Consider the following 27533-nt stretch of genomic DNA (forward strand, 5'->3'; position numbering starts at 1 on the left):
TGTTTAGAGAACATGTTGGCATTTAATATACCTCTGACTTTAAGAATGAGATTACATCTTATATATGCTAAAAAAGACCACACACACACACACACACACACACACACGAAAAAACCCCCACCTCCATTTTACTTTTCCTGGTCAAATATATTTTTCTTGAAAGTCCAACTTCCTCATCTTTCTACCAACCAAGTATCCAACAAATATTTTTATAAATGAGATGCCCCAAGTATCCAAAAAATATTTTTATAAATGAGATTTTTATATTATGGTCAATCAGAAAATGATAAATGTACCTTGATATGAGGAACAAAATATTCAGTTATATGTGTAGTTTTGAGAATTTTATAAATTTTAAAGAAAGTAATTAATACCATTAATTTTATTAACCAATAGCAATTTACAAAATACACTTCCATAACTCCAATGTTTATTTGATAACATTCTGCTTGCTTGCATTTCACCTTAAAATAAAACTATGGAAACCTCAATTAGAATGAACACAGTCCGAAGTTTAATTTTAATTTTAGAAATAAAAGATTAAGCCCTTTTTTGATATAATTACTAATTAAATAGTCAATGAGAAAATAAAACAATATCAGCAACCAGATTCATTTTACTAATTTGATAATTGTTTTACATTATCTTAAAGAACACAGCTTTCCCAATCAAATGTAAACTTTATTTTGATATAACATCACAGAATAACACTGGGAACCTTTTCAAAAGTTAAAAGTGAAGCTTAACTTTTTATCAAAAGGAGAAAATTACCTTTTAGAGCTCTGTTTATTGAAAATCTGAAGCAAAAAATGAAAAATAAAGATTTTACAGTTTCATTAAGTTTCATACTTTAAGGACTAAAATATCTTTGTATAAAACTATCTCTGCTATATTTATATACCAACAATCATACTTTCTTTCCAATTATTATTGAAGAAAGTAGCTATTTCTTTTTAAATAGTTACAAAGAACTATAGAACTCTTAACACCAGAACTCTTTTATCATACAAATTAAAATGTGAAGTTAACTTTTAAATCTACATCAATCACTGTAATATGAACATATATACAATGGGACTGACTTCATCAACTTTTCATTTTGGCATCACAAAGATGAATCTTCTGATATTCTATAAACAGTACATTTATAGGGTAGTTAGTTTACCTAAAATTCAACTGAAATGGTAATAAATGAGTATAGAATGGAAATCAAGGAAGGGAAAACCTAAAGTCATTTAAAGTAGCAAGAGCACCATCCCAATGAATAGCTTCCATTCATGTTTCCAGGGCCCTGAAAATAAAAGAAATATTTAAATTAACCACATTTTCTATTGCCTTCCTGCAAATAATTAGGAAAAATACCCTTGTAATTATAAAATCACATAAATTTTCAAGGTCTGAGATTAATTAGGAGTAATAAAATACATAAAGTTTAAAGATAAGTATATTCCTTTTTCTCTAAGGAACACATCAGTTCATAATAATAAAAAAAAAAAAGAGATCCATACATAAACCTTAAAAATTAGCAGGTTATAGGGATTAGTTTAAACTAATATTTTACCCTGTTATAGTTCCCATCCTATATAATAAAAGGCTAATATGCAAGTCGACCAAACTGCGGAATGACAGGTCACTATGACGTGCACTGACCACCAGGGGGCAGATGCTCAATGTAGGAGCTGCCCCCTGGTGATCAGTGTGCTCCCCCTGTGGAAGTGCCACTCAGCCAGAAGCCGGGCTCTCGGCTGGCGAATGCAGCAGCAGTGGTGGGAGCCTCTCCCGCCTCCACAACAGCACTAAGGACCCCTCAGGGTCCTGGACTGCGAGAGGGAGCAGGCCAGGCTGAGGGACCCCCCCCCCCCCCTCAGTGCACGAATGTTGTGCTCTGGGCCTCTAGTTTCCTTATAATCTTCATCAGATTTCCAATTCTTTGTGTTTTGTTTATTTTTTTTCAATTTTGGGCCATATTAGCATTTTTTAAAACTATGTTTTTATTGTGTGTGTTTTTTAAGAGAGGAAGGGAGAGGGATAGAGAGAAACATCATCCATTGGCTGCCTCCTGCATGATCCCTACAGGGGATGTAGCCCACAACCAGGGTATGTGCCCTTGACTGGGAATCGAACCAGTGACCTCTTGTTCATGGGTTGATGCTTAACCACTGTGCCACACCAGCCAGGCAGATTTCCAGTTCTTAATCATAGCATTTACTAACTAAATATTGTAAAATTTTTTAAATAAAAATAACTTTAAAAATGCAAACAATATATAAAGTAAACGATAAGGAATTAGTACACAGTTTTAGAAAACAGTTGAGCAGTTAGTCAAAAGTTAAACATATGACCTTCCACTCCTAAGTATATACCCAAGAAAAATAAAAACATTTCTATATTAAAACGTATACACAAAAGTTCATAGCAGCATTATTCACAATAGCTAAAAAGTGGAAACAACTCAAATGTCCATCAACTGATGAACATATAAAGTGAGATATAATCTATATAATGGAGTATTATCCAGTCATAAAAAGGACTGACATGCTGAGATGCTACATAGATGAACCTTGAAAACATTATGCTAAGTGAAAAATACCAAATATAGAGGCCACATGTTATATGATTTCATTTATATGAAATGTCCAGAGTTGACAAATTAAGAAATATTAGCGATTGTCAAATACTGGGGGAAAAGAAGATATCCACAGTTGGAGGAATAAGGAGTAACTGTCTATGTGTTTGGGGTTTATTTTTAGGGTGATGAAAATGTTCTGGGTTAATGGTGATGGTTGTACAAACTTGTGAATATAATAAAAGCTGCTGAATTTTTAACTTTAGAAAGGTGATTTGTATGTAAGTGAATTATAGTTCAATAAAAAAACTTAAAATGTTTTCCCAGTCTCATTTCTCAAAGATAACTACTGTTAATAATTTATTATCTTTTAGAAATTTTAAGGCATATAATTAGCATATAAATATGTGATAATCTTTTCCTTTTTTCAAACACACAAGGGAACATTTTACACACACATTCATCCCACACCTGCCACCCCTGGCTCAGCGATCATTCAATATCAGCACATTCAGATATACCTCATCCTTTTAAAAGAGCATTCCATGACATGAATGCACCAGTTCATTAGGCACCAGTCCTCTATTGAGAAGCATGTGGGTTGTTTCCAGTCTACAGCTATTTCAAACAATCCTACAATGAACATATTTTTTACAGAGATCTTTCCATACATGAGTGCATTTATAAGATAAATCTAAAAAATGAAATTACTAAGTCAAAGAATGTATGTATTTTTAATTTTGATTTTGCCAAACTACCCTCCAAATTTACACTTTCCCCAATGGTAAGTGAAATGTCTTGCCAGTGTTGTATACCATCAGTTTTTTATCTTTGCCAATTTGATAGATGAAAAATAGTATCCTATATTTCTTTAATTTTAAATGAAAGTATCTTTGTGTTTTGTATTTTTTTCTACCTATTTATGTCCTTTGTTTTTCTATTGTCAATCTTTAAAATGGCAAAGTAGGGGCTCCAGTTGTGCAATCGGTTAGCGCACGGTACTCATAAAATGCTAAAGTATACTAATGTCTATAAAAAGAATACTACATATTTGGATTAAATAATTTCCATTAAATTTGTCTCTATCCATCTTCTCCTCCATTGAATCTATGATCTCTTAGAGTTCAGAATTCAAATCTTCATTTGGATTAATTCTGGTAACTTATTAAAGCTCATGTGCCATGAACAAAGACCACCTAATTTATTAATTGGTTTGTGTGTGGAGTGATGGGAAAGAGAAAAGATATGTTACGAAGGTGGAATAAAATTCCTAAAGCTATGTATGGGGAAAGTAGTATCTTTGGACAGTACAAATTTTGCCAGGCAAGAGGCAAAAAAGACAAAACTTGGCTGTTATGTTTGCCCATAATTCAATGGTCTCCACCTAAATATTTTGTTGGTCTTCTCACTATAAACTGTGGCAAACATGGGTATCTAAAGGTCTGTATATGCTGATGGGAGTGGTGGAAAAATTTTGGCAATAGTTGGTAACATAATATTCTGTGCAGTATTTTTGTGTGTGCTTACAATATTTCCCCAAAGTAATTTGTTTTAAGTGGTCTGCATTATAAATGCCTACCTGTGTTTTGATGTAGGAGTCTTATCCTGCTGCTTGTTTGGAACCTGCTGCAGGGGGCACAAGGCTGTCCAGCTGTTGGAGATGTCCTGTATTAATCAACCACTCATAAAACTTATTCTCCACAAGCACCTGGAACTGCTTCCTTTGATCCCTAAAATTGTAGTTGAGAGCAAAATGAATGTAAAAACACTAATTAATTTTACTCCAAATGATTAGAAAACACATTAATGGAATAAATGTTAAATTATTTCTAGTTACCCATTTGTTCTCTCCAAATAACTGTTCTGTTCAGTTCTGTACATTAGACCATCACCCTCAAAAATTAATTTAGTCAAATACAATGCCCTCCTTGTAAAGAGTTATCAATAATTATATACTTTGTCCTACTGTGGTTATTTACTCAGATATTTACTGAGGACCAAGTAATGCTGTGTAGTGTTCTGACTTAAGGGGATAAATGTGCAAAGGAGAAGAGACAAGGCTGTTGTCCAGGAGGGTCTGTACTGTACGGCTCCAGAGGATGCCATTCACAATGTGATCTGTGTAGTCTATGTGCTTTATGGATGTGTATTCTAGTAGGGAAGATAGGTAATAAATAAAATAAATATATGAACTTAAGTAGTTGTAAATGCCTTCAAGAAAAATACAGCAGAGTAAGGGAATGGAGAGTACTGAGAATGCTATTTTAGAAAAGGAATGAAGAAACCTTCTCTAAAATAACACTTAAGCAGAGGTCTGAATGAACTGATGGATTGAGCAAATAAATATCTGGAGAAAAACATTCCAGGCAGAGGAAATAAGAAGTGCAAAAGTTCTAAAATGAGAGCATATTAATATGATCAAGATAAGAAGGAGAAGAGTAGCTTCTGACAATGAGGAACTAGCTTAGTACTATCAGGTCTTAATGTAGCTGTGCTGTTTGTTTGTTGAACATAAACAATTCCACAGAAGATCCACATTACACAAAACCACTCTGGCATGATAATAGATTACGGCAAGGACACGACCACTCCATAATCTTCTCAGTCCAGACAAAAGACAAAACGTTTTGTGGTCCAAACCACAAAATAACCAAACATTACCCTTTCCAGGCTAATGAGTAATGGCTGCTTCTTTACAATTATAGTTTTAGCTCCACTTTATTCTCCCCGCCTTTAGTACAAAAATTATTAAGCCAAATGATAGAATCTCTTGCTTCCATATAGCATCCAACTCACAACAAAGCCTTGCTTCCTAGAACCCTCCTCCAAATCATCTAACACAAGTCAAAACCCAGTAAGTTCTTTTTAACACCTGTTCCCTGAAATGAAACACAATTCTCTCCCTACTTGCAATGAATAATAAGACCCAGCTTTGTTCTATATATCCATTCCTGGTGATCTTTGGTCCAAGGACAATGACTAAGTAATAGCAAGAAGATTGTACATGGCAGAAGGGGAATAAATGAAGAAAAGAACAGCAGGAGGGCTGGTAGTATGGTAAAGATTTTAGATTTTATTCCAGGTATGATGAGAAGTCATTAGAGGGGTCAGAGCAGAAAAATGATACAACCTAATCATTTTTAAAAGACATGTTGGCAATTTGTTTTCAAATTGATCAATAACTCTTCTGTTTTCCTATATTCCCAAAGTTAAATTGAGTGCTTTTCCTTGTTTTTAGTGTTATCCATGATCTTACCACCTGAATACACAATGATTCAAAGTCAATGTTTATTAAATACGCACCACATGTACATGTGTATAAGCTTTTCATGTGTGTACGGAAAATCTAGGCATATAAATACTAGAAGCTTTCAAACAATAAAATTGCTTTAAAAGGATGTTTTCCCAATGATCATTTTTATATAGCATCATTATAAGTATCTATTATATTATATACTAGAGGACTGGTACACAAATTTGTGCAGGAGTGGGATCTGGCAGGCCCACCCCATGGGGGCCCATAGGGTCGGGCTGGCAGGGCGGGGGAGGGGGAGTCACGTGGGTGGTTGGCTGGCTGGCCCCACCCCTATCAGGGTGTTGGGAGCTAATCAGGGGTGGGGCTGGCCGGGGGAGGGACCGATCGGGGCCCAGATCAGGCCGGTTGGCCGCTGCAGTGCGCGTCATAGCCACTGGTCATTCTGGTCGTTCCGCCGTTCCGGTTGCTGGGCTTTTATATATATAGACTAGAGGCCCGGTGCACAAAAATTTGTGCACTGGCGGGGGGGGGGGGTGGTCCCTCAGCCCAGCCTGCCCCCTATCACATACTGGGAACCCTAGGGGATGTCCTACTACCTGCTCCCTGCTCCCTTTGGGGAGTGGGCCTAAGCCACAGTCTGGCCTCCCTTTGTGGGAGTCAACCAGGCTGATCAGGGGAAGGCTGCAGCCCCATCACCGCACTGTTGCAGCCACTGCCAGTCAGGGCAGCCACCAAGATGTTTTCATCAACACGGACTCCAGTCCCTTTACCATGAAAAAATCCATCCATCCATCCTTCCTTCCTTCATTCCTCCTCCCTCCCTCCCTCCCTCCCTCCCTCCCTCCCTCCCTCCCTCCCTCCCTCCCTCCCTCCTTCCCTCCTTCCCTCCTTCCCTCCTTCCCTCCTTCCTTCCTTCCTTCCTTCCTTCCTTCCTTCCTTCCTTCCTTCCTTCCTTCCTTCCTTCCTTCCTTCCTTCCTTCCTTCCTTCCTTCCTTCCTTCCTTCTCCTCACCTGAGGACGTTTCCATTGATTTTTAGAGAATGTGGAGGGGAAAGGGAAAGACAGAGAGAAACATCAAAGTGAGAGGAACACTTTGATTGGTTGCCTCCTGCATGAGCCCTGACCTGGGCCCGGGCCAGGGAGGAACCTGCAACCTAGGTACATGCCCTTGGTCAGAATTGAACCCAGAATCTGTGTTGGGCAGGCCGAGGTATTACCCACTGAGCCAAACCAGCTAGGGCAGGATATGACATTTCTTAACCCTCCAGCAGCAGACCTTCCTTTTTTTCTCCAGGAGTATAGTAAAAAAGCCCTAGATCACCTATTTGGACTCTCATTACCCAAGTTACTAAGAATATTACCAGTGACCACAGGGAGCTTAGCCAATCAGCAGTCAGAAAAGGTGTTTCCTCTGTAGTTCACACCAATTGCCAGTATGGCCCCTGCCGGGCCTAAAGCCTCTGGAGAGTTATTAGCCCTGGGCTGGGGCACCCCCAGCTCCCCACTGCTGCCACCATCAACGATTGCTGGCTGGCTACTCCTTGGCCCAAGCTTAAAGCCTCAGGCTGAGGTGTTAGGCCTGGGCCGCCATCAATGATCGCTGGCTCAATGATCGCTGGCTGGCTCCTCCCCGGCCCAAACCTAAAGCCTCAGGCCGAGGTTTTAGGCCTGGGCCGGGGCACCCCCAGCTCCCTACAGCAGCTGCCACCGCCATCAATGATCCCTGGCTGGCTCCTCCCCGGCCCAAGCCTAAAGCCTCTGGTTGAGGTGTTAGGCCTGGGCCTGGGCCGGCGCCCCCCGCCCGCCCAGCTCCCTGCCCCTGATCGCTGGCTGGCTCCCCCCCGGCCCCGGCCTAAAGCCTCAGGCGGAGGCTTTAGACCTGGACCGGGGCACCCCCAGCTCCCCACCACCAATCACTGACTGGCTCCGACCCAGTTCCCTGCCAAAGTTGCCATGAGGATCACTTGCTGGCTCCGTCACAGTCCAAGCCTAAAGCCTCTGGCTGAGGTGTTAGGCCTGGGCCGGGGACCCTCCCCCCATGCTCCCCACCTTTGCTGCCATCAACGATCGCTGGCTGGCTCCTCCCTGGCCCAAGCCTAAAGCCTCTGGCTGAGGTGTTAGGCCTGGGCCGGACCCTCCCTATGCTTCCCACCATCAACGATCTCTGGCTGGCTCCTTCCTGACCCAGGCCTAAAGCCTCTGGCCAAGGCTTTAGGCCTGGACTGGGGCACCCCCAGCTCCCCACCCCCACCGATCGCTGGCTGGCTCCGCCCCGGTTCCCCGCCAAAGCCGCCATCAATGATCGCTGGCTGGCTCCGCCCCAGTCCAAGCCTAAAGCCTCTGGCTGAGGCGTTAGGCCTGGGCCGGACCCTCCCATGCTTCCCACCATCAACGATCTCTGGCTGGCTCCTCCCTGACCCAGGCCTAACGCCTCAGGCTGAGGGTTTAGGCCTGGGCCAGGGCACCCCCAGCTCCCTGCAGCCGCCGCCATCAATAATCACTGGCTGGCTCCTCCCCGGCCCAAGCCTAAAGCCTCTGGCCAAGGCTTTAGGCCTGGACTGGGGCACCCCCAGCAACCCGCAGCCACCGATTGCTGGCTGGCTCCGTCCCGGTTCCCCGCTGCAACTGCCATCAAGGATCCCTGGCTGGCTGGACCGGCCCAAGCCTAAAGCCTCTGGCGGAGGCTTTAGGCTTGGGCCCGAGCACCCCCAGCTTCCTGCCGCTGCTGCCATCAAGCATAGCTGGCTGGCTCCGCCTGGTTCTCCTCCGCTGCCGCCATCATTGATTGCTGGATGGCTCAGCCCAGGCCCCAGCCTAAAGCCTCAGTCTGAGGCTTGGGGCTGACATATGCAAATTAGCCGCCATCTTGGCTGTCGGCTAATTTGCTTATCTCGCTGATTAGCCAATGAAAAGGGTAGCGGTTGTACGCCAATTACCATGTTTCTGTTTTATTAGATAGGATTATATATCCTATATAATAAAAGTCTAATATGCTAAGTGTCTGTCCATTCAACCAGTCAAAGCGTAATATGTTAATGATATGCTAAGGCCATTCAACCACTCGATATGACGTGCACTGACCATGAGGGGGCAGTTGACTGGTTGACCAATTGCTATGATGTGCACTGACCACCAGGGGGTAGACGCTCCTACCGGTAGGTTAGCTTGCTGCTGGGGTCCGGCCAATTGGGACTGAGCGAGACGGGCCAAACACGCCTTGGAGCCTTCCCGCGGTTCCTCCCCAGCTGGACAACTTCCCACATCCCTCCCCGGCCCCAATCGTGCACCAGTGGGGTCCCTCAGCCTGGCATGTGCCCTCTCGCAATCCGGGACTCCTCAGGGGATGTTGGAGAGCCGGTTTTGGCCTGATCCTGCAGGCCAGGCCAAGGGACACCACTGGTGCACAAATTCGTGCACTGGGCCTCTAATTATATAACACAATAGTTTCCAAAAATTAATAGACACTAAGAACCCAGGTTCTGGAACCAGGCTGACTAGTTGAGAATCCCAGCTCCTGTGTGGCTTTGGGTAAATTACTTAATCTCTTTGTTTCTCAGTTTCTTTTTCTGTAATATGGTATTGTTATAAAGAATAAATGAGTTAATACATAAAAGGTGCTTAAAATAGCATTTGTTACATAGTAAGTGCTCAATACATATTACCAGCTATTATGGTCATCATTATTCTATGATATGAGACTGACTAGTTTGTAGTATTATTGTCTTGGTGGCTCAATTCATGAGATGCAAACCAGGTGGAATGTTTGCAAAAGATAGCATTATCACAATGAATTTCCAGGTAAAGCATGAGTTCTATTAGTGATGTTTATATTTTTTGGCGTGTAGCAACTGTGTATGGATATATTCAGGGTGGGGCAAAGTAGGGGTACAGTTGTGAGTATGCAAAACACAACTTATTCTTGTATTATTATTAATTATTGTATTATATTCCAAAGAAACAACTGTAAACCTACTTTACTCCACCCTGTATTTCTTCCCAAAATCCATTAAGATGAGAACAAAGCCATAAGAATGCATCCAGAAAATCCTGTGGCTGGATCAAGTCTTTTTTTTTTTTTTTTAATCCTCACCTGAGGATATGTTTGTTTTTTTATTGATTCTAGACGGAGAGGAAGGGAGAGAAACATCGATGTGAGAAAGAAACACTGATAAATTGCCTCGCATGAACACCCAGACCAGGGATTGAATCTGCAACCTAGGTATGTGCTCTGACAGGGAATAGAACCCACAACCTTTTGGTGCATGGGATGACACTCCAACAGACGGAGCCATCCAGCTAGGACTGGATTAAGTCTTTTTTCAATTACTAATTCTCTTAGAATAAATTTCATTCTAACAGGTTGGGTCTCAGATATTCTGGGTAAACAATCTTATCCAGGAGATGTGTCTCATAAAGATAACACTAAACATTATGTCATATGCATACTACTAAACACAGTACAGCACATACCACTATACACAATGTGTCTCACACACATATTACTTACTAAATCTGCACATAAATCACATGAAGTGAGGAATATGTTTATACTTTATGCATTATACAATTAAAAGCCAGGGAAGTTAAATGACACTCACATCACATAGTAAAGTGGCATCGTCAGTATTAATTCCTGAGTCTGAGTACTTTCCAGTACAATACGGACAGCTATCCAAAGAACACTAAAAATCTAATAAAACCAAGATCTAATTAAAATAATCATTTTTACTCCTATATCAAACAGCAGTCTAAATCATAAGAAATAGAAACATTTTAGAATGGCTGCCACTGTCCAAAATAATAACCAGAAAAAATAATATTAGGCAAATGGAATCAAATTATTAAAGAGGTTTTCTGTCTTAAGGAAAAGAATCATAATGATCAAGATATTATCAGTACATACGGCATTTATTGTAAAGATCCCCCAAAAGAACTGATACTCTTTTCTCAAACTAGCTTCAGCTCTCAAGTGGACAATGTTGTAATGTTGTAGAAGAAGCAAACCTTCACCTTTTGGTGCTATATTTCCTATATTCTTTTCCTAATATCTCTAACAAATTTTGATTAAATATCAAATACTTGTACAGACAATAATGATTTATTCTGGTTACCTACTATTTTCTATTCTTTCCAGAAGAAAATTATTTAATGAAAAGTTTCTAAAATTTTTGGAATCACCTGTGATTTTGTGTTCTTCACAAAGTTTTACACTGAATCCTGCCTCCTGTTAAAGTATTTCTGGTCTCCATCCCCTTTCTCTCCATTCTAGTCCAGTTTCTTAGTCTAGACCTTGCAATATCACCCTGACTTCCCTAACCAGAGGATCTTCCTGTATCACATTTCCTTACCCATTTTTAAATCTGCCATAGCATCTAAGAAAGTTTGCATACTGTCAGCATTCTATAAATGTTCCTGAATAAATGAAATAGCTTTCTGTACTTCAATCCATTGTTCAAAATCCTTTAATGACTCTTACTGCTTAATTCCACATAAATCTAACTTTCACTGCCTGGCATTCAAGATTCTATAAAACCTGGCACAATTTACTATCCAACCTTAAATACCCCAATTCCATACCCAAAATCCTATTTCAGCAACTGATTTCCAGGATACCTAAGGTTTGCTTCTGTTTCCACAGCTGCTCCTCTAGTGCTATAAAAGTATTCTGTTCAGTCCTCACTTCCTATCCAAACTTGGTTCATTCTTCAAGTTCCAACACAAATTCTACTTCTTCCATTAATCTTCACTAACTACCACATAGATATTTTCTGAATCGCTATAAACCAGGTAGTGTGTCCCTGGCTTCCAGAGGTCAAAGACCAATATTCTTAAAATAAAATTTTGTGGTGGACAATAAGCCACAATGGTCTACTACCACAGCATATTATTAAAAATAGGACAGTTTAGTACTCAAAAGTAGGAAGAAAATCATCTTAGGATAAAAACCAATATTTTAAATTGATTAAATTTAGCTATATTTGAAAACACTGTATGGATTAGGAAAGCATGGATTAGGGAAAATTTTGACAAAAACTGGCCTTAGTCCATGGACTAGCATAAGGAATCAGTCTGCAGTGTGGGGGAGCCAGGAAATATGCATTTTTAACAAACCCTTGGATGATTCTGATGCACGATCAAGCTTGAGATCCACCATCATAGTGTAGAAGAGTAAATTAAAAACTAAAAATAATCCATTTAAGTATAGGATTATGTGGCATATGCTATATATGATCTTTCATTCATATAAGTTTTATATCTGCCAATTAAACTTAAGCTTCTTTGAAAAGGGAAGTCTAATACTTGAGTATCCATTCACTCTCATCTCTCCAATCAAACTGTACCTGAAATACTGACCTGAAAATACAAGCCTTAACTAAAGACATATTTTATATTTCTTATTACTTTAGCACAGCTATAATACGTGCAGATTAATTTGCTTTCATGGAATTTTACATAAAAGACAAATTATTACTTCTAGAAAATACTTACTTTGTCAAACGAGCCTCCTTCACAGTTTTCTGCCAGATGTGTATTTTCTGTTCTCTATGACCCAGTGCTTTCTGATATGAAGATGGAAGACCCCCAGGTATCTCTGTCGTGTCCCCTTCCATTTCAAAGGGAATAATAAATACATAGAATTCACAAGGTGGTAAGAGTCGGAAGACACTTGTGTCTCTGCTCTCTCTGCACACAATCATTGGATTATCCCAATAGTTAGGCACCGTAGCAAGGCCAGTTTTGGCCATATGGTCCTCCAGCATTGGATAATGGGTATGAAAAGGGGCAAAAGTTACTGTGTGGTTCCCAGAGAGAATAAGTGGGCGTGTAGGTGTCAAAATGTGAAAGATGCAGCCTGTTGTAGAAGAGATGGACAAACGATGACAAACGGCAATGACTTTAATGTTGTCACAGCTTTGGAGGTGAAGAGCAGTCTGTACAGGGCCGAGGACAAAGGTACTATTTCTGCATTTCTCAATTGTCACAGACCTGAAAAATAAAAAACTGAGGTAAATTCCTGTGAATGAGAATAAGATAAAAAATAAAATTTGACTACAAAATTATTCTCTGACTAGAGGCCTGGTGCATGAAATCTGTGCACTCAGGAGTTCCCTCAGCCCAGCCTGCGCCCTCTTGCAGTCCGGGAGCCCTTGAGGGATGTTCAACTGAGCGAGCCTAAGCCCTTAGTCAGACATCCTTAGCGCTGCTGAGGAGGCAGGAGAGGCTCCCGCCACCGCCGCTGCACTTGCCATCCATGAGCTCGGTGTCTGGTGCCCGTTGGCCAGTTGAGTGGTGCTCCTGCTGTGGGAGCACACTGACCACCAGGGGGCAACTCCTGCATTGAGTGTTTTCCCCCTGGTGGTCAGTGCGTGTCATAGCGACCGGGTCGTTTTGCCATTTGGTCTATTTGCATATTAGCCTTTTATTATATAGGATGGTGAAAAAGAGATCAATCCTAGTCCGAAGAAAATGTCAAAATATCAGAACACTATGAAGACTGTGCTTACCGTAAGGGAGAGAGCAGATATATAAAAGATTCGTTGCAACGATGAATCTTTACATGTGCCCCCACCAGAGTATCTGAGCTCTTGGCCAATGTCTGCTTGTAAACCTGGCTCATCACCACCATGCGGTGCATCCTAGGGGCCACATGAGTATTACAAGCAATCTTAGCTCTTTTGGTCGTCCCTTCAACTATTTAAGAAAAATATAAATGAGATAGTTTCAAATGAAAGAAAAACATCAACCATATGTTACACATTTCTACATGTGTATATGTCTAAAATTAGATACATATAAGATTTTAAAAATGTTAGATCTGAGTATTGGGTAAAGAGGTGTTTGCTGTACTATTCTCTGTACTTTTCTGTATGTGTGCAGTATTTAATAAATTAAATTTTTTATAAAGACTTTTAAAACTTACAATCTATTCAAGATTGCCTAGATAGAGCCAAGATATTTTTCATGTCTACCCTTCAAATTAAGTAATGTGCCTAAGGTCATATACTAGTAGCTTTGGAGAACTGGGCCAACTCAAATATCTTCTTGTCTAAGAGACCTTAATTTATCATCCCTACCCTTAAATAATCTCTTTAAATTGCCATAACACTAATACTGAACCTCTCCTAAGTTATTTACCATATCATTTCATGAATTCTTTTTTGGTTTATATCTTTACTCCCAAGATCATACTGAAAGCACATCTTCCTCTCAAACATAGTGCCTTGAACAAACTGACACTCAAAAAAATCTGTGCAGGTTGTCCTCCTAACACAGTCCTGCTATTATGAGATTGGCTTTTCAGACAGCACTTCCCTGCAAGCCATCAGGACACCCTTGTAAAGAATACTGGCTAAATGTGAAGAGATCACTTAAGTATGTTATTCTTTGTCTTTTAAAATAATTCTTATTACCTTATATTAGATAAATAATACATGGTTGTTATAGAAAAATTTTAAATACTAGTGGCAAAAAAAGATATAAATTACTTGTTAGCCTACTATGTACCATTGTTAATATCCTATATAATAAAGAGGTAATATGCAAATTGACTGTCACACCCTCACACAAGAGGGCCGGCAGGGGAGGGCAGTTGTGGGCAATCAGGCCAGCAGGGGAGGGCAGTTAGGTGGGACCAGGCCGGCAGGGGAGGGCAATTGGGGGGGACCAGGCCTGTAGGGGAGGGCAGTTGGGGGAGACCAGGCCGGCAGGGGAGGGCAGTTGGAGGCAACCAGGCTAGCAGTGGAGCAGTTAGGCATTGATCTGGGTGGCAGGGGGGTGGTTAGGTGGTGATCAGGCTGGCAGGCAGAAGCCATTAGGGGCAATCAGGCAGGCAGGCAGGTGAGTGGTTGGGAGCCAGCAGTCCTGGATTGTGAGAGGGATGTCCGAGGGGTCCCAGATTGGAGAGGGTGCAGGCTGGGCTGAGGGACACCCTCCCGCCAGTGCACGAATGTCGTGCACTGGGTCTCTAGTTTTAGTATAATCCTAAGAGGTTAGATATCCTTTTTTTCTACTAGTTCCTACTCTAACATTTAAAAATTTATTTGCACCTATATTCTTTTATCAACATTAAGAATTATGTAAATATCTCCTATGTATTTATGGGAGACTTACATATCTGAGAGTCTTTGATTTCATACTAAAGCAATAGCTCAGTTGAATAGAATTCTTAGATCACTACGTTTTTGCTCAAGGTTCTGTAGTTGTCGATCAACCATATTTTGCATTATAAAAATTTGACACAAAATTGATTTTTTTCTTACATTTGTTGCAAAGAACCTATTTTCTCTTTATCTTTAAAATTCAGAGATTATGAAAGTATATTCTAGGTGTTTTTTTCATTAATTTTGTCTGACATTTTCCTGAATATAGGCACCTACTTCTCTTAAAACTTATACCTGGGCCCCAATAAGTCACATGGCACCTGAACCTATCCCTTTATCCATTGCTGGGCTATTAGGAATAGATAACTAATGCAACCAAAGCCAGATTCTATGATAAATTTAAATTTCCAATTTAGAGATATCTAGTCTGCTTGTGTCTGTGGAGCTAGAAAGGACCTGAGGTTGTATAACTGTGGAATGGCCAAATTCTGCTGTGGTCCATAATAGGAAGACCTGAAACAAATGAGCTTATGAGAATGAGAGGAAGAAAGAGTCAAAAAGAGAAAAGCAGAGCAAAAAGAGAACTAACTGAAGTTGGAGTTTCTGTTAACTGAAGTCAAAATGACATGAACTAATAAATCCTCTGAGACTATTGTTGCCTTGAGAGAAAAAGGCATATATACAGAAGAAAAATGATCTCCTTTTCGCTTCTATAGTAGCAATATTTTTTAGGTCTTCTACAGAAGATGTGTGATCATTAATATCAGAAAACACTAGGTTCTCTAAGTTGTTATTCAAATTTAATATAGATTAAAGAATTAAATACCTTGGTGAGCCCAGGCCAATTTCTTTCCAGACTTGAGGCAAGCAGAGGTACCAAATGGATTCCCAGTCAAACAGGCTCTCAACCAGGCTTCCAGCTTGTAGAAAGAAAAAGTCTTAGAGATCTTTGAGAAGCCACTTTCTGCATGTAGTGGTTGCCACAGTGCAAGCTCATGAAGTGGGTATATCTTCCTGGTTCTCCTCACTGCACCTTCAATAAGAAAGCTGAGTGCCACCACAGCTTCTCTAGAGACCAGACTACTATTAGTCGAATGAGATGATGCAGTGAGTTGTTCTGGATCTAAAAGCAGCTCAAGGAGATCTGACAGATGATCATAGACAAACGTTTGGTGACTGTAATCATTCCAGTTCTAAAAAACATTTAAAAAAGAAAACACTCTTAACAGAATAAAGAGATTCTATTAAGACTTGAAACTTTTATACTTTAATTATTTCGTATTTCTACTTTGCCTCATCCCCAACAAAGAATTTAAGGTGTCAAATAAACCTTATAAGATTTTGTGTGTGTATGAGATAGGTATAAACAGATTCTCTCTCCACTCTAGCCAATTCAAAATACTAATAGCTAACCCTTAGTGTGTGCCAAGCACTAAGTGTTACACAAAGTTTAACATATTTAATACTAACAACAATCTTAAAATAGCCCATTTTATAGATGAGGAAATAGAGATAGAGAAAAGTTAAAAAGCTCTGGCTGGTATGGCTCAGCTAGCTGGAGCTATATACCCCATACACCAAAAGGTGGCAAGTTCAATTCCAGTCAGGGCACATACTCAGGTTAAGAATTCTATCTCTAGTTTAGGCACATGTGAGAGGCAACCGATTCATGTTTCTCTCTCACATCAACGTTTCTCTCCCTCCCTTCCTCTCTCTAAGATCAATGAAAATTTTTTTAAAGGTTAAAACTCACCCAAGGTCACACACCTAGTAAATACTCTAAAAGTTTTAGATCAAACATAAAAATAACCACCTTGAACATCCATTCAATGAAGCATTGGGTTTCTTCAGTTACCTGCTCAAATTACAAAATATTTTAAATTCCACTGGATGAAACAAGGCAACTTATCTTACAGTAATTAAATTTAAGAGAGGCTAAAACTTTAGGAATAAGCTTTGTGTTAGCAGGTGTCCCAATGATGTGGCTTACTCCTTTGACAGATTTTTTTTTTGAAATATGAGCAGTGTTAAGTGATGAATTATAAAAACTGAATAAGACATAGTTCCTGCTCTCAAGGAACTCAGAGTCTATGAGTGAAAAGACAATATAAAAAAAATCATAACACAATGAGATGAGACTTGTAGCAAAGATCTATAAAGACGTTCTATGAGTATGAGAAAAATGAATTCCACTTGGGGGAAAAAAAATCATAGTGGGTGCAGTGTGAACAGATTCTTGATTGATATTGTTAGGCAAACCGACAAGGAAAAATGCACTTGAGCATAGGAAACAGCATATAACAAGGCCCATAGAAGTAAAATTACCTGCTGTGTTCAAAGAACTGGAAATTCTGGGTGAGGTAAAGAAAGCATGCTGGGAAGTGACAGCTTAAAAAAAAAAGTTAAAACAGTAGCCAAGACCAATCATGAAAGGCGTTGTATACTAGTAAAACACTAAGACATCTGGGCTTTATTTTGTGTGCAAACATATTTTCTCAATAGCTATACCTTTTTTTTCTTTTTTCATAAATTCTCATTTGGATGCCAAAGGACATATCAAAGCAGGGCTATCTACAGCCTCACCTATTCTTCCTTCCTTTTGTTGCATCCCCCTCCCCCATAGTAGGCACTGTGGTGGTTCCATAGAGTACAATGCGAAAACGCCAATGACAATGAGAATTCACTGATGGAGTTTGTATAGAAGTGAGATATAATGCTTCCGCATTTGAGAAAATCCAGTGTAGTGGGTGGACTGTAGACTAATAGCAGGGTGACAAAGTAGGACCTAATTATAGAAATTAAGGCCCCCCAAAATGGCATTACGGCCTATATAAAAGGAAGAAAAGGGACAGACTTTTAAACAGTTATTTGGAGGCACAATCAGTAAGACGATAACTAATGAGGTATGGGTGATGAGAGAGAGAACATGGGTGGCTGGTGGACTTTCACTGACATGGGGAATACAAATTAATTCAAGTAAAGGGTGATTGTACTGTGGGGACACACAATCATCTCCAAAACTGCAGTACAGGTAGGTCTCATTTGAACTATAACTGAAAGGCATCTTGAACCTGGTTCTCTCGCAGGGGCCAGTGTCTCTCTGCATGTCTGTTCCATTCTCTTCTTTTCCTCTGATTACCGCAGAGTTTCTAATCCCTCATAACTCCAGGTCAATGATGAATTTAATGACTATTCTGGTCCCAATGCCACATGAGCTGTCAAGTGAAGACCTATCACCAACTGGTTTTCTTTGGTCCCTGAGGATACTGATTAGGCCAGGTCATCATTTCAAATCAGACCAATTTTAAATACATACAAGTGAATTGGCTACTCTAGTCAAGTGTCCATCCCTGGTCTAATCAGTTGTTGGGAGAGGTCACACTATAGCACAAACTAGAATCACCATTTACTGGTGCTACTACACAATAAACCTCAAGCTCATATATTACTGAATTCTCACAGCCATTAAGAAATAGGCATTATCATCCCCACTTGGAGAAGAGAAGCTTAGAAAAATAAACTGAATTGCCTAAAATCATGTGATATTAAGTGGCAGAGCCAGATTTTAATGCAGGCTTCCTTAGTTCAAAACACCATCTCTAAATGGTGCTCATTCATCAGGAACTATGTTTGGCATCTCTATGGTGTGGAAATAGCAGGCAATAGTTGGCATCTCTAATACATCTGGACTTGCACATTCTGAATTTAAAGTAGAAATAGGGCATCTATGTCCAGAGAGAAATCTAGAATGGAGGAAAACTTAGGACAATTGAGATATATGAAACCATGGGAAGAAAAAGAATTATGCTGAATAACTATGTCGAATGAGAAAACAAAATTTGCAGCATCCTAAGCAACAATGGCTTGTAAGGGCCAGAGGGAAAGAGGCTCATGAAAAGTGAGAAGCAGCAGAAGCAGAACCAGGAGGCAATACTATAATGGAATATAAGGGTGAACAGATTTCTTCGAAAAAGGAGATTAAAGAGCCTGCACATGATAAAAATATTGAGATCTACACTTTAGGTTTTAAAAAATACTTTTACACAAACAGATAAAAACATATTTTTATAAAAACATAAAGAATAAGATTTTCTAAAACTCAAAATGTGAGGCAGTTAACCATCTGTACGCCATAAGCATCTATAAATGCAAGCAGCGGATCTTTATTAATTAAATTCAAAATATCGTGGCAGTTAACTGGTTAAATTTAACTTCTAGGATATCACATCACAAATAATTACTTAAACATGCTGAGTTTAAGTATACTTAAGCATATTACCTAAACATAAGATATTTTTAGAAAATTTTTCAGATTCCAACAGACTATGTAAACACTCCACCTTTTTATTTATCTTAAGTCAAATAAGCAGATTCAAATTAACATTTGCAAAAATGGGAATGCTAATAAGAGTACAGTGAATGATATGCCTGAAAAACATGTGTTTATTGTGTCAATGAAGGAACTGAAGTCACTTCTCTATTTTAAGACTGCACACCTTGATTTTATTTTATAATTTGGAAAAAAAAAGTGAAAAACAAAACATGCCAGAAAATCAGTGGCTTTTATAAGTAATCACAACATAATTTTTAATGAAGGCAAACAATCTCTCTTACAAACAATCTCCCTTTCAGAGAAAGACACCGAAATTGAACAGTACCTTATTATGACAACTGGATTTTTCAGTCAGGTCAGGAGATTGAGATCTGTTTCTGGGACTAGGCCACTCTTCTCCAATCAAAGATGTCCTCAGGGAGACTTTATTTAACTGCTGTATGTATAAGAAGAGCAGAAATTGTAGGGTGTCCACTGAAAGCTGTCCAAGAAGAAAAAAAATGATGAACACAGGTCCTAAAACCATATCAATCACTAGGTTTACAACTAAACAGACATAGTAAAAAAAATTCTCAACAGGTTGCTGATTCTAGGAAGACAAATGTATATAGAAACATTGCTAGCATTTGCTATGTATGTCTCTCATACACAGATGTAGCAGTTTCGAAAGCTAATTAAACTGGAGTCACCTTCTTGGAAAGCTATGTAGCATCTATGGCTACAGACATTCTCTCCCAAAACTTATGAACAAGAATGAAATACATACTTTTTAAAAGTACAGTATTGCAGAATTTTAAAATTAGTTAAAAAAAAAAGCCTTAGCAAAATGGATAAATAGATCGATCGATAGATTTAACAAAGGAAGACACAGAGGTCAGTTTACCTAAGGCTCACATACAGACTTATTAAGAAAGTTTAGGAGATCAGTGCAACACCTAAAATTGTGAGTAATCTTTTTGTGTATGTATATTTTGTAGGGAGCAGGCCTCAGGTTTTCATCAAATTCTTAAAGGGATGTTTGCTTGACTTAAAAAAGCAACAAGGGCCAGTCTTATAGATGTTTATAAGTGATTTCTTGTTTGAAGGATGTGGTTTGAAACTCAGGTTTTGAAGCTCAGGATTATCCTAATATATGCATTTCCATACACACACAGGAGAGGCAAAAAAGGAAAGTAATACACCTGGCTAAAAATACTTATGTTTACCCTGATTCCCAACCTGGCTAAAAATTGCTATTGCTAAGGAACTGACGAAAAATCAATGTGAGAGAGACACATTGAATGGTTGCCTCCCACACAAACCTGGAGCTGGAAACGAACCTGCAACCCAGGTATGTGCCCTTGACAGAGACCCTTCAGTGCATAGCGACACTCTAACCACTTAGCAACACCGGCCAGGGCAAACATTTTTTAATTTCCTAATTAAATTATCTGAGATAACTGTAGATTCACATGCAGTTGTAAGAACTCAAAGAGAAATCCCATGTATACTTTACCCAGTTTCCCATCTTGCAAAACTACAGTAAAATATTACAACTAGGATATTAACATTGATAGTCAAGATATAGAATATTTCCACCAACACAGAATCCCTCATGTTGCCCTTTTATAGCCATACCCACTTCTCTCTCTCTCTCACCCCCACTTCCTTAATCCCTAACAACCACTTATTTGTTCTCTATCTCTATAATTTTGTCATTTCAAAAATATTATATAAACAGAATTATATAGTATATAAACTTGGGGGACTGGCTTTTTTAAATAAGCATAATTCCCTAACTTTTATTCTTTCATATACCTGCCTCCCCAGGGGACTACCAGATCCTTTTTCATTTTTATATTCCTAATAAGAATAGAATGTGGCACATAGCACTCAAAAAATTTGGAGTTTTTATTTATCTCTGTATCTACAGTATCTTCTACTGGGGCTAGCATATAGTAGGCACTCAATAAATGTTTGATTAATAATTAATCGTAATGCCCCTCTTAGTTGTTTGCCAAACTTTTTTTTCAGTCCCTCAAAACCTTGCTTATATATTACCCCATGTGGCAAAGACTGGCTAGATGCTAACTAAATACCTTTTCTTTTCTTCCTGGGCACACAATTAGATGGCATTTCCCAGTCTACTTTCAAGCCTCCCCAAAACTCTCCCCCCAAAAAAGTAAAAATAGAAGAGAAAGACTGTGAGGTCCCAGTGGACAAGGATGTGGCAATTTGTTTTATATTTGCAATTGTTCACTTCCCTATCCTTCAAGAGGCTTATACAAACCATGGGATTTTCCTTACTTCCTGTGAGGTAGTTTACTTTCTCCCTTCATTGATTTTAGGAATGGACATAAGACAAAACTATAGCCAATGGAATGAAAGTAGTCATAGTCTATGTTACACATGAGTTTCCTCCTGCTTTGTTGCTCTTCCCTCTGTCGCAAAAATTGAAGAGCTACCCAGAAGCTGCTTCTTCAGAGTGGATCCTCAAATAAGAACAGAGAGCCAAGCCACAGCCTGGAAGAGATCCATAGCTAAAATGTAGTCTACATGTAAATAAGCAAGGGAAAAAAAAACCTTTGTTACTATAAGCCACTAGAATGCCATTTTTGCTTGTTTCTTTTTAACTACAGCAAAGCTGACTAATATAATAGTGGCTCCAAAAGATAGAAGAAGCCTGGGTCCCTGAGTCATTGCTTGGACAATTAAAGCCCAGAGATGCTGTGTTGCATAAATGAGAGATAAACTGTTATTATACAAGCCACTGAAATGCTGGATTGCTTACTACTGTAACTAGCCCATTCTGACTAATATACTTTCTCTGTGAAGTCCTTCCTGATCATCAGCATCAATCATTCTCTTCTCTATTCTATTTCTGTATGTTATGTACACTTTTAATTATTGTATATTTCACACTATTAAATAGCACGGTTTTACACACCAGCTTTCCCTACTAGTCCATGAGCTCCATGAAGCCATGAAAGCAGAGATGCTGTTCTAGTCTTTGAATTCCAGCACATAGCAGATGTTCACTTTAAAAGTCAGGTGGTTCCTATCAGTGGTTCATAAGCACTCACTGACCTCAAAATACTTTTTTAAAAAGATGTTTTTATTGATTTCAGAGAGAGGAAGGGAGAAGAAGAGAGAAAGAGAGAGAAAGAAACATCAGTGATGAGAGAGAATCATTGATCAGCTGCCTCCTACACATTCCACACTGGGGATCAAGCCCCAACCCAGGCATGTGACCGGGAATCCAACTGTGACCTCCTCGTTCATGGGTTGACATTCAAACACTGAGCCACACCAACCGGGCAATCTTTTCAAGTCAATGAAAATATTTCCCTCTTTTAATTTACAGGGTTCCTGTAACATTGCTTTGGAAGCAGGTGAATAAGGATTGCTAACTAAGGACTAATTCATTAAGTACTGCCAAATTGGTTTTTAAAAATTTCAAAAACCCAAGGGGCGCTTTGGGATTACAACGATCATTAACCTAAAACCACATACTACACAGCTAGTGTATACATTAAAAATTTTAAAATAAAATATTTTAATTTAAAAATTAAAAGTTAAAGTTTATTTTCGAAAGTAATTAAACACACATACATATAAAGCCATACCTGATTTCTCTGCCTTTCGACTTCATCCTCAGATGTGCAGTTGGACAGAATCTCAGACCATTCCAGGCGCTCTTCCGGTGTCTTCACTGCAAGACTATCAAATATTTCAAAGTAAAGCCATGCCAGATCCTTAGCCAACTGCAGCTTCCCACATGCAATGTGCCTCCAGGTTGACCAGTACAGGCGTGGGTAAGCTCCCTCTGTGGCCCGGGTTCGCACATAGGTGGATATCTTCCTGAGGTAGTGAAGACTGAACTTGGACGGAGGGGGGACCTGTAAGGCACCCACTATAAAGGGCTCTGCTTTCACCCAGAGGAGAACTCTGGACTGATCCATATTATCTCTATGGACATCTGTGTAAAAAGGCTTCTTTGCATACCTAGGAAACAAAATTTCTTCACATAATGACTTGAAACAAAACTCCTTATACCAGCAGTTCTCAACCTGTGGGTCGCGACCCTTTTGGGGGTCGAACAACCCTATCACAGGGGTTGCCTAAGACCATCGGAAAACACATATATAATTACATATTGTTTTTGTGATTAATCACTATGCTTTAATTATGTTCAATTTGTAACAATGAAAATACAACCTGCATATCAGATATTTACATTACGATTCATAACAGAAGCAAAATTACAGTTACGAAGTAGCAACGAAAATAATTTTATGGTTGTGGGTCACCACAACATGAGGAACTGTATTAAAGGATCGCGGCATTAGGAAGGTTGAGAACCGCTGCCTTATACATTTTTTTGTAAGGTGGCCCCTCCCCTGAAATATTTTTAAATGTACTCTATCATTTTAAAAAGCAGATTTAGGTCATCAATCAAGAGCAGAATGGATTTATTTCAGATCTCATTACAATCTATTTGAAAAAGAAAAATATTGTGATAAAACAAAATTATTTTACTTGAATTGTTCAAACTGGTTGTTTTAGGAAGAGTGTATAAATAAATGCATAAGGTATGAGTTGGAAAAAAAGAAGAAATGGGAAAATGAGTCATCCTTTCACAAGAAATCTTGCTCTACCCTGAAGGGGAACACTAGTCAAAATTAAGGGAATAAAACTTCAGAGTCAAATCACTTACACAGGGAAGCATCGATCAGACCATCAAACCTCAGAGGGAAGGTAGGGGAGGGTGGAGGTAAGGGGGAGAGATCAACCAAAGGACTTGTATGGATGTATATAAGCCTCACCAACGGACACAGACAACAGGGGGGTGAGGGCATGCGTGGGGGGAGGGGAATGGGGGGATAAGGACACATATGTAATGCCTTAATCAATAAAGAAATTAAAAAAAGAAATCACTTACACATAAGGATGGTTGGTTAAAGATTTGAATGTGTTAGCTGACCATAAGCTCAATATGAAGCACTAACACAAAATGGCACACAAGAATGCTCATGTAAATGTAGGTTGCTAAAATAGATAAAGGAGAGTTAAAGCTATTCTCGGTAAAAGGTATAACCTATCGTGTTCAGGTGCAACATTTATAGGTTTTGTTTGTTGTTTCTTTGTTATAACAACAATATATATTTTTTATAGATTATTTATAAAGTATCTAAAAATAGAAAAGGAGAAAACCATCCACAGTCCCACCACTAAACAGAAACTAGTTAATATTTTACTGTACTCATTTTTCTGTTTTTCTACACATAGACTGGATGTTAATTTTGAATTTTCATAGTTGTGATAACACCATATACATAATTCCAAATTACTTTAAAAGCTTCATAACACTCTAAATAAATGTACACCAGCTTATTCAACTCTTCTGTTTTTAGATATTTAGTAGGTTTAAATCTTTTCACAAAAACAAGATAGGCAAAATATTGATCTCTGTTAAAGATGGGTCATGAGCACATGAGGGTCATTTACCTAATTCACTGTTGTGTATGTTAAAAATTTCCAAAATAAAAAGTTTAAATATTTTCACTGCCATAAATAATGCTACGGTACCACCTTTCTGCATTAGGATTATTTCCCAAAGAAAATTTTCCGATGTGCATTTGTGAAATGAAGTAACTGACATTTCTGAAGCTCCTGTCATATAGTTCCATTGCTTTCCCAAATGATTGTATCAAGTCATGGCCCACGGCATCATCTTCACTGAGTACTCTTTGCACTAAGTAACATCACTTTTAAAAACCTTCCTTATGTAACTGATGAAAAAAGTTTTGTTATTATTATATTTTGCATTTGATTCTAAGAAAACTGTGCTTCTTTGGGTAATTAACTGTTCAAAAAATAGCTGACATCAATTGATTGCTTACTATGTGCCAGCTAGATAGCATGCTAAATATTTTTCGCACTTCACCTGTTTTCATCTTCACAACCACTTGGAGATTCGTATGATTATCCCATTTTTAGATGGGGAAAAAAAATATGGAGGCTTAGCAAAGTTAAGGGACGTATCCAAGTCACATACTTAAATTGGCACAAGTCCTGGATTACAATTCAAGTCTGTCTGACTGGAGAACCGTGTTGCTTACAGTTGTACTTTAAGAACCCAGTTTTGGGGAAATCTCTGAAAAACGGGAAGTGGAGCCAGAAGAGAAATACTACCAGAATGAATGGCTTTAGATGCGAGGCCATATAAAGCCATGTTCCACGTGAAGGAACATGGGAGCTGGAACCCAAGGGAAGGGCGTGAGAGGGTAAAAGGGCAGCTGTTTTCGCAGATGGGAATGGTCTGGCCTCTTTCTGAATAAAACCAGACCATGAAAGTTACGTGGGGAAGACAGTCCGCCCCGAATGGAGACAAGCTGCCCTGTGAGGTTCTGAGCTCCTGTGTCTCAAGTGTGCAGATCCTGGAGATGAACCCTCTATATCAAGTCCGGGACTCGAGGGGGCTAAATTCCTAAACATCAACCGTCATTACCACTGTTATTACTCATCAAAGCGTGCTGACTCTTCCAGCAGCGATGGCCTGCCCACAGCTCTGCGGGGCAACGGAGAACCAGAGAGCGGCGGGTCTGACCCCAGGTCCCAGCACCCAGGCGGCGCATTAGCCTCCGACAAACATAAACTGGGGCTCTTTCCCGCTTCAAAAACTACCCCCGGGCGCGCGGGGATTAGGGTTTTTCCGGTGGGGAGATCAGAGCGTGGCCCCGGGCGGTGCTCCGGGGGCTTCGCCGTCACCTCGGACGCCGTCCGGGGCTGGACGCTGCGTGGGCCGCCCGAGCGCTCCAGCCACAGTTCAGGAAAGGGAAGACCCCACTGACCGGGTCCGTGGCCGACCGAGACCTGCTGAGTCGCGAAGGCAGCCTCCCCATTTGGGGCCTGAAGCGTAACACACCCCCGTTCCCTCCCCGGCGCCGATCCAAGCGCCGTTACCTGCACAGGCGGGCTCCGCTCCGCCGCACCTCCCTGCGCCGCCGCGCCCGCCGGCCGGCCGGCCCGCCCACCCCTCGCCCGCCGCCGCGCACACCGCGCAAGCGCGAGGCCTCTCACCACCGAGAAGCGGAGGACCGTATTGCTAGAGCGGCCGACCGCAGCTCAGAGGTCAGGAAAATTTGGCTGAGGCCAGTAAGCTCCCTGGATGCTGGGTCCTGGAGCCATGCCCGGCCGCTTTCTGTTATCGAGGCTTTCCACTCAGGGGACTAGGACGTTCTCTGTTGCCCCACAGAACTGTGGGCAGGCAACAGCTGCTGGAAAGGTCAGCACGCTCTGATGAGTAATAACAACAACGATCATGACAGCTTACATGTCAGAGTGCTTACTCTAGGTGGGCACTGTGTAAAGCACCTTTATGCGTACTATCTCGGTTTTCCCAAGAACCCTTTGGGTTAAGTACATTTATTTTATTGACGAGAAAACTAGGGAGTAGAGGAGTGACAGTAATACACCCCTAAGGTCACACAAGCCTCCAGCCAAGATACAAACCCAGGTCTTCATGAAGCTGTTTTGGATTCCAACCAGCAGTAGACATCACTCCTTCTTTTAAACCTCCATTTCATGATTTTTAGCAATTTTCTACTTTCGTAGTTCGTTTATGGTCTCTCTAAGTGTGGAAGATACAACGGTAAAAAAAAAAAAAAATGCATTTAGCCCTGACTGGTTTGGCTCAGTGGATAGAGCATGGGCCTGCAGACTGAAGGGTCCCGGGTTGGATTCCAGTCAAGGGCATGTACCTTGGCTGCCGGCACATCCCCAGTAGGGGGTGTGCAGGAGGCAGCTGATCAATGTTTCTCCCTCATTGATGTTTCTAACTCTCTATACCTCTCCCTTCCTCTCTGTAAAAATATCAATAAAAATATATTTTAAAAAATGAATTTAGTTCCCCTTTTATGTAGCCTTTCTTCCCTAGTAGGCATCTTCCTGAAGGCATAACCTTATCTTTCTCTTAACTCTGCCTGAGTCAAGGAGTAAAGAGCAGGCTGCACCACTAGTAGCTCAGTGACCTTGAGCAGATTCTCTCTAGGCCTTTGTTTTCTGCAACAGCAATTATTTGTTGAGCACCACTGTGTGTCTGGCATAGTGCTAGGCACTGGGATTATAGTAGTGAACAAAACAGGTAAGGTCCTTGTTTCCTTGGAGTGCATATTTTAATAGGGAGAATAGATAATACATATTAAGGAAATCTGTGTTTAAAAAGGAATCAACCATATTAGGATCTTAGGGAAGAGAGTTTCAGGCAGAGAGAACAGCTAGAACAAAGGCCCTAGG

The 27533-nt window shown here is 40.1% G+C and overlaps 1 protein-coding gene across 8 annotated transcripts in view; it reads right to left on the reverse strand.

Moving 5' to 3' along the window:
* The window catches only part of TBCCD1 (TBCC domain containing 1), a 34436-nt gene that overhangs the window by 6071 nt on the left and 832 nt on the right, over positions 1–27533 (reverse strand). The window contains exons 1-9 of one of the 8 annotated variants that reach the window (XR_009451824.1): positions 26202–26333; positions 22862–23240; positions 19582–19737; positions 15750–16116; positions 13328–13514; positions 12312–12809; positions 4146–4296; positions 3088–3199; positions 597–1291 (exon numbers count right to left, since the gene is read on the reverse strand). Coding sequence is in view for 6 of the 8 variants with exons in the window: in XM_059687297.1 (XP_059543280.1) it covers positions 4167–4296; positions 12312–12809; positions 13328–13514; positions 15750–16116; positions 19582–19737; positions 22862–23197 (1674 nt within the window). In the remaining 2 variants the exon portion in view is untranslated. The other 7 variants (XM_059687296.1, XM_059687298.1, XM_059687294.1 and 4 more) reach the window with 7 other exon arrangements.

Source organism: Myotis daubentonii, chromosome 3, assembly GCF_963259705.1.
Source record: "Myotis daubentonii chromosome 3, mMyoDau2.1, whole genome shotgun sequence".
NCBI lineage: Eukaryota > Metazoa > Chordata > Mammalia > Chiroptera > Vespertilionidae > Myotis > Myotis daubentonii.